This window comes from Zootoca vivipara, chromosome 9 (genome assembly GCF_963506605.1).
Source record: "Zootoca vivipara chromosome 9, rZooViv1.1, whole genome shotgun sequence".
In the NCBI taxonomy this organism is placed as follows: domain Eukaryota; kingdom Metazoa; phylum Chordata; class Lepidosauria; order Squamata; family Lacertidae; genus Zootoca; species Zootoca vivipara.
This window is the reverse complement of record NC_083284.1, coordinates 58,198,632-58,205,905: the sequence shown is the minus strand read 5'-3', so window position 1 is coordinate 58,205,905 and position 7,274 is coordinate 58,198,632. Positions and strand designations below refer to the sequence as shown.

The 7,274-nt window shown below is 39.6% G+C and overlaps 1 protein-coding gene across 5 annotated transcripts in view; it reads right to left on the bottom strand.

Moving 5' to 3' along the window:
* The window catches only part of ZDHHC2 (zinc finger DHHC-type palmitoyltransferase 2), a 38,071-nt gene that overhangs the window by 4,134 nt on the left and 26,663 nt on the right, over positions 1–7,274 (bottom strand). For all 5 annotated transcript variants that reach the window (XM_060278826.1, XM_060278827.1, XM_060278825.1 and 2 more), the window contains exons 5-12: positions 5,645–5,714; positions 5,035–5,067; positions 3,834–3,954; positions 2,116–2,248; positions 1,894–2,020; positions 1,691–1,783; positions 813–925; positions 50–127 (exon numbers count right to left, since the gene is read on the bottom strand). In XM_060278826.1, the coding sequence (XP_060134809.1) occupies positions 87–127; positions 813–925; positions 1,691–1,783; positions 1,894–2,020; positions 2,116–2,248; positions 3,834–3,954; positions 5,035–5,067; positions 5,645–5,714 (731 nt within the window). In that variant the 3' untranslated portion in view covers positions 50–86. The remainder of the gene's footprint in view (positions 1–49; positions 128–812; positions 926–1,690; positions 1,784–1,893; positions 2,021–2,115; positions 2,249–3,833; positions 3,955–5,034; positions 5,068–5,644; positions 5,715–7,274) is intronic.

Here is a 7,274-nt window from a genome sequence, read left to right as displayed (position 1 = left end):
TATTTAATTATAAAGGTGTCAAGAAAGTTTATTTTTAAAAAGAACTTACTTTAAAGATGCAGAATTTCTCTCTTGTACTTGCATGACTAGGTTTCATTTTCCATCATTAGTACAGGATTGGTCATACCTTTGAAAAATAAAATGATGCTTTGAAGCACTGGTTCCTAGGTTGTTTTTTTTACCAGACAGCCTCAGCAGCAGAATTCTACATCCCTTCAACATACATCTGTTGCTGCTACCCTTTAATTTCTCTAAAATATATGATACTATGGGCAATGGATATTGTCTGCAATAGAACAGATCTTGGTAAGGCTTTGACAAATAGGAAAATACTGTCCTTCAGATAGCCTACATAAAACAGTTGCATGCATAACAGAAGTCAAAAATATTATAAATGCCTCTTGTGGAGTTTGGTCATCTGTCTGTATGAGGTCCCTATACTTAATGAATAGGTCTCAAAATCAGAAATCCAAAGACTACTGTGGTCCATGGAGCAGGTATGTATAATAAAGATACCAATTCCCCAACTTATTCAGGGAACTTTTTTTAAAAGGACAAGCTGTGCTGCATTCTCGTGCATGTTTATTTCAACAGACTATATTCTCCTTTTTGTGCCAGACATCCCCTGCTTTTAATTCACTCACTGCCCAGAAAGTTGCAGGTTTCAAATTAGAGTTTAGGACTGCTCATATAGTATCTGCTTTGATGTGTGCGTGAATTTTATTTTGTTTTCAAACCAGACTGAAAGCTAGGCCTGCAAGCAAGTCACCCTGAAAACATCACAGCATAAAAAAGCCACAATAATCTCTTACCAGATTTGTTATTTTCAATACTTGCGCTGGTTTCTGTCCAAGACTGAGAGTCAGTAAGGAGATGACTTTGCGAGTCTCGTAATGGTTTAGCAGGAAAATGATGACTATTCTCACTATTCAATGACAAAAATGTTGAAGGAGGAGCAAAAATATAGTTAGAAGACTGCCAGGTTAGGGTGAGGAATCTCATTACCAATGTTTTCATTTTTCCTATAAATATTCCAACTTGGGTGTTCTGTGTTTCCTGGTGCATTTGATGAATTCCACTGCCCAAACAGATTAGTCTGAATTGTTAATGCATGTGTGCTAGAGGGAGCAGCAGGAGATGCAAGCTAGAGGTTTGCAACTCCTCATTGAGATAGGATAATAGCCAGATATTAGAGTGCTAATATGGTATGGTTGCCATGCTTTGTTACAATGCAGCATTCATGTGCTGCATGATGGGTACCATGTTTGTTTAATTGCAGTACTTATTTATTTATTTTATAAATTTTATACCCTGCCCTTTTGCTGAAAATGTTCTCAAGAGTGGCTTACAAAAACCAGCCCAAATATGGTCCCTGCCCTCAGGAACTGGAGAGTGTAACGTTCTCCTCTCTGTAAAAATATGGAGCATGTATGTGTATTTGTTTTTAAATGATTACATTGAAGAATGCTATCCACAGTCATTTCTGCATCTACAATCAAGAATTATGGATTGTACAAGGTCATTAATTATGTGTCTCAAATGCTACTTGTGAGAGTGGTTCTATGCCAATGTACACTTAAATGTTAATACAGTATGACTACTATCTAAGCAGCAGGCAAGAAACCAACCCCCCCCCCCAAAAAAAAACCAAGGTAAGTGGAAACTTGATAAGGAATAAATATAGGCTTACTTTTTGTTTGAAGAACTATGACCAGAAGGAGTAGAAGCCTGCTCAGGATCCTGGTTAACAAGGCAGGTAGGAAAGGAGCATCCATCACCTAGGCTGAAAAGTAAAATGAAACAACATTGTAAGTAGGCAAGCAGCATTAAAAACTTTCAACTTTCATTGTTGGTTTCAAAACATAACCGGTTTTCTCTCAATACAACACCTACCTGGAAAACACTGGCAACAACCAATATTTTTTCTCATCCCCAAAGACTTGTCTTAGGTTTTTGTCAAATCCCAAGCTAAATCCATTCTTATCCGTTCCATGTCGAAAAACAGGTGCTCTGAATGCCTCTGGAAAGGGAAAAAGATGTTTACATTCCTTAGCCCATTCAAAGTGGTGCACATAGGTCACAAAATATGGACTGAATTAAATTATGAATCCTCACCTAATGTTGATTTATTTTTGGTCACTAACCAACAGTGATATCCAAAGAGAGATGATAAGCTGACAGAAAACATGGCTGCGGCAAAGAATAAAAACATAATATGGAACTTGGCTTGAGTATCAGGAAGGCCATTCTGTAAAGAGAGGAGGGGGGGAATGTCAATGGTTTATACTGGAAATAAAAGAAAGATATTTTATCACCTATGTTGGACTTCTCTAATTGCTAAGGAAATTTTATTCAAGTAGTTTATAGAATTACTGGGACACACCCAGATACACCACCCCCAGTACTTTGGGAGAATGGTGGAAGATACAGTTGTGTACCTCGGAATTCGAACGGAACCTGTTCCGGAAGTCCATTTGACTTCCAAAGCATTTGACTTCCAAAGTGTGGCTTCTGATTGGCTGCAGGAAGCTCCATTCGACTTCCAAAGCAATCAACTTCCAAAGCATGGCTTCTGATTGGCTGCAGGAAGCTCCTGCAGACCAATTGGAATCCACAGAAGCCCTGTCAGGCATTTGTCTTCCAAAAGAACGTTTGAAAACCGGAACACTCGCTTCCGGGTTTGCAATGTTCAGGAGGCAAAATGTTTGAGAACTAGGCTGTTTGAAAACCAAGGTACAACCGTATATGATAAATATTCTATGGGTACTACTGGATCACAGTCTCGGGAAGTAAGGTTAATTTTGTTAATAAGCACTGCTTCGTTTTCGTATTGTATCACAGTACGCACAATTACTATGCCTCAGTAATAATGCATTCTTTCCCTGTGTAACTTCTCATTTTCAGACAGGATTCCTGATATTCGACAAACACCTTAAATGGTAGTTCAGCAGTGGCCTGAATATGAGATTATGAATCCAGAGTAAATCAGTTTTAGTTAAATTCCTTTGCTAAGTTAATTTGGACTAAAATAAGTTAACATAGATTTCAATGGAACCCAAGCGCAACTAAAAAGTTTACAATGCTTACTCCTCTCAGCGCTGAACCTGGCTGTGGCCTTCCATTTTAACTTCCATACGATGCCACTGAGGCCCCAACATAGCATTGATCCAGAGTGATGCTACATTGGGGCAACAGAGGCATTATCAATGAATTAAAATGGCAGGTGTCCTAAGTTACACTTGCTACTAGATTGGCTTTTTTCTTTTTGCTTCTGAGCCTGTCAGGTAAGATAAAGGGGCAGAAAGAGAGTCACTACTACCAAAGGCCCTATCAAACCTGGCATCAACCCTGAGTGGCTTTTAACAGTGAATGTAGGCCATATACCATTTTTAAAAATGCTTTTAATCTTTGTCAGCTAGCATAAAAGCAACTGTGAATTCCAGTGACAGGTTTTTCCTCCCCAAAGCTTATTACTCTTCTCCCTTACCAAATCATAACCACTGACTGTGACTACAAAAACTGAGGTGGAACTCTTCTAAATTATTATTTCATTGTGATTATTTATTAAATTTGTATACTGCCCTATACCCGTAGATCTCAGGGTGGTTCACAGCAGTCTAAAATGCAGTCTAAAAATTGATAATATATGATCATTAGTTAGCAGAACAATCCTATGCTTTTTTACTTGAAAATAATTCCCACTGTGTCCAGCTGGGTTTACTTTCCTTACTGCCTAGTAATTGTGTTTAGGATTGTACCCTATATATAAGCAGTCAACATGTTTATGTTTACAGAGCTAAATATTTGAAACATGAAATACTTTTAAAACTTACTGTCCAGAATTTAATAAAATACTGTAAATCGGTTGCAACAATGAAAAGGCAGTATAACAGAGAATATGCCAAGAAAAGAAGGAAAAATTTGTAATTGGAAAATCCAACACAGTTGTTCACCCTAGGGAAAAAGAAGCTTGCATCACTGAAAATACACACATATAATTAATTTTCATTTATATTTCTTCATAGGCCTCAAACTATGTATTTATCTCCCCTCTTTCTAAACCATTATAATCAATGAAATTCCTCTATTTAAAGCAGTAATGACTGGTTGCTGATGAATATTGCAAACATAAAAATGTCTGTCATCAAAGGGAGCCACTTGCATACCAATGGCATCTGGGCTTTTTCAGATGTTCTCCCTGGGCTTTGCACAAGGAGCACATCATAGCTGCAGTAGACTCAAGCACTAAAATACATCCATATTTCCCATGCAGGAACTTCAAAAAATTATTGTTGAAAAGATTTACTTTTCTCTCAGCTTCCATGGTTGTTCTAGATGGAATTCTAATGCCAAAAAAATCTGTGCACAATAGCCAATGTGGTGTCTTCTAGATACTGTTGGACTACATATTCTGAGTTTTGCTGGCTAGGTTGATGGCAGTTAAAATGCAATACCATCAGGACACCACCCTGACCAGTTCTGGTTTACTGTGTGTTGCTATTTTACTGGAGATTAACGACAATCCTTTTCCCTGGCATAAATTGCTATTTTGAAAATTTTTTTATTCCTGCTTTTTTAAAATTAAAATGATGATTAAAAATCTATTGTATCTAGATTTCTTCTGAAGAATGTGGCCCCATCTAGCAGGAGTTCTCACATAACCTTTTAATACCTGAAAAACTAACCATGCAAAACACAGGTGTCACTTTCCTCCATAGCAATTCCCTGCCATTTATGAAATGTTTCTATTTTCCTTAGCTGTAGACTATGTGGTACTCCTCTCCAAGATAGCACACACAAATACTTTGTTTAACAAAAATAAAAGAAAAAGCAAAAAACAGGTGATTCCGTTCCAACAGTTATCACCGTTGCTGCAAGGCTACTATCCCCAAAATGCTGTGCTATCGCCACAAGATCTTGTCATGCCACTTCCTCATATCTTATGAGTAGAACTTTTCACCCCTCATCATCAGGAAACAGTGTTTGTTTCCCATATTATCTAATCCAAAGTGATGAAGTAACATGGTTACTTACCAAGGGCAATGATGATCCATTTTCAAAATACATCTTTAAAAAGACAAACGACAATAATAGAATATAATCGGCAGTATCAAGATTGCGGTGATAGCTAATAGTCTATTAAGAAAATATTAAGCATACAGTTTTTTCAATGAGTTACTCAGGTGTTATGTCCAATGAGATCACCAGGCTATCCACACATATAAATACAATGGTACCTCTACTTACGAATTTAATGCGTTTCGAATGCACATTCGTAAGTCGAAAAAAATTGTAAGTCGAATCCCATAGGAATGCATTGGGAGAAAAAATTCGTAAGTCGAAGCAACCCTATCTAAAAATTTGTAAGTAGAAAAAAGCCTATCTAAACCGCATCCAAGATGGCGGACGGAGCTCCATTCGTAAGTAGAGTTATTTGTAAGTAGAGGTACCACTGTAACAGCAGAATTCCACACAGAGAATAATCAAATACTGATTTATAAAGAAATAATAAGCATTAATATAAGAAAAAAACTGTAGTTAAGTATATATAATTTCTTCAGTAATCCATGCAGGTAATTTTCATTGCTCAACTCCTTCAGCAATACCAGAAATGCTACATAGCCTTGCAATATTTGTTCCTTACTTATCACAAACAGAGCAGTGATGACAACGGTCTGGTTTTACAAGTTGGCATCTGTCACAGTATCTGATTGCTGCAAAGACAGAAAAAGACTTATGTTTAACATAAATGTTACTGTTCTGCTGGTCCCAGAAACTGATGCAGTAAGAGGGGGGGATGTTCTGCCAAGAAATTCATGTTTCTTTTTCATGCCTCAACTTGCTAACAATGTAAAATTTCTAACCAAAACAGGTGAAAAATATGAGCTAATTTAAGCCTGCAGTCCTAACCACCCTTAAAAAGTTCCACTGAATTAAATAGCTTAGGGCTTGCCAATCAGAAGGTGAGCGGTTCGAATCCCTATGACGGTGTGAGCTCCAGTTGCTTAGTCCCTGCTCCTGCCAACCTAGCAGTTCGAAAGTACATCAAAGTGCAAGTAGATAAATAGGTACCACTCCGAAGGTAAACAGTGTTTCCGGTTCACCAGAAGCGGCTTAGTCATGCTGACTGGCCACATGACCCGGAATCTGTCTGCGGACAAACACTGGCTCCCTCGGCCTATAGAGCGAGATGAGCACTTCAACCCCTAACGGTCAGGGGTACCTTTACCTTTTACTTCTAAGTAAAAATGGTTAGGATTGTACTGTTAGTCACTATCCCAAAACTAACTTTGCACTCATGGGGACCCAGGTGGCGCTGTGGTTAAACCACTGAGCCTCTTGGGCTTGCTGATCAGAAGGTCGGCGGTTCGAATCCCTGTGATGGGGTGAGCTCCCGTTGCTTGGTCCCAGCTCCTGCCAACCTAGCAGTTCGAAAGCACCTCAAAGTGCAAGTAGATAAATAGGAACCGCTACAGCGGGAAGGTAAACGCCGTTTCCATGTGTTGCTCTGGTTTGCCAGAAGCGGCTTCGTCATGCTGGCCACATGGCCTGGAAGCTATACGCCGGCTCCCTCGGCCAATAATGCGAGATGAGCGCGCAACCCGAGTCGGTCACGACTGGACCTAATGGTCAGGGGTCCCTTTACCTTTACCTTAGCTTTAAAGCTGCTTGAAGGGGAACAGGACTAAATCCACACACACACTCCATGGCTCAGGCTTCCTCAAACTCAGCCCTCCAGATGTTCTGAGACTACAATTCCCATCATCCCTGACCACTGGTCCTGCTAGCTAGGGATCATGGGAGTTTTAGGCCAAAAACACCTGGAGGGCCGAGTTTGAGGAAGCCTGCCATGGCTGGTCAGTGTTACTACCAATTCTCAGGCTAGTTGCTACATCAGGCTGATGAGTGACACATACAATTCTCCAACTAGCTAGGGGCATGCATACAAAGACTGCTGCTGTGCTTGTAAGACCCCTAACTGGATTTAGGTTATTATGATTTACCCAGATGGTGTTTAAATGTATTCACCTTCATCTAGGCCCAGGAATGGGAAGCCTCTGGCCTGTGGGCCAAATCCAGCCTTTCAGGTCTCCACATTTGGCCTGTGATCATGTTTTGGGCAAACCACTCTCATCTGCCCCCAGGTGAAGGCGGGACATGGTTGAAAGGGGCTTTGCAGGCACTCCCAATCTGTTTTAAATTGATCATACAAAGCACAAGAGAAAGGGAATTTTACAGGCATCTCTTCTAAGAGAATTCCCTCAGGAAGAACA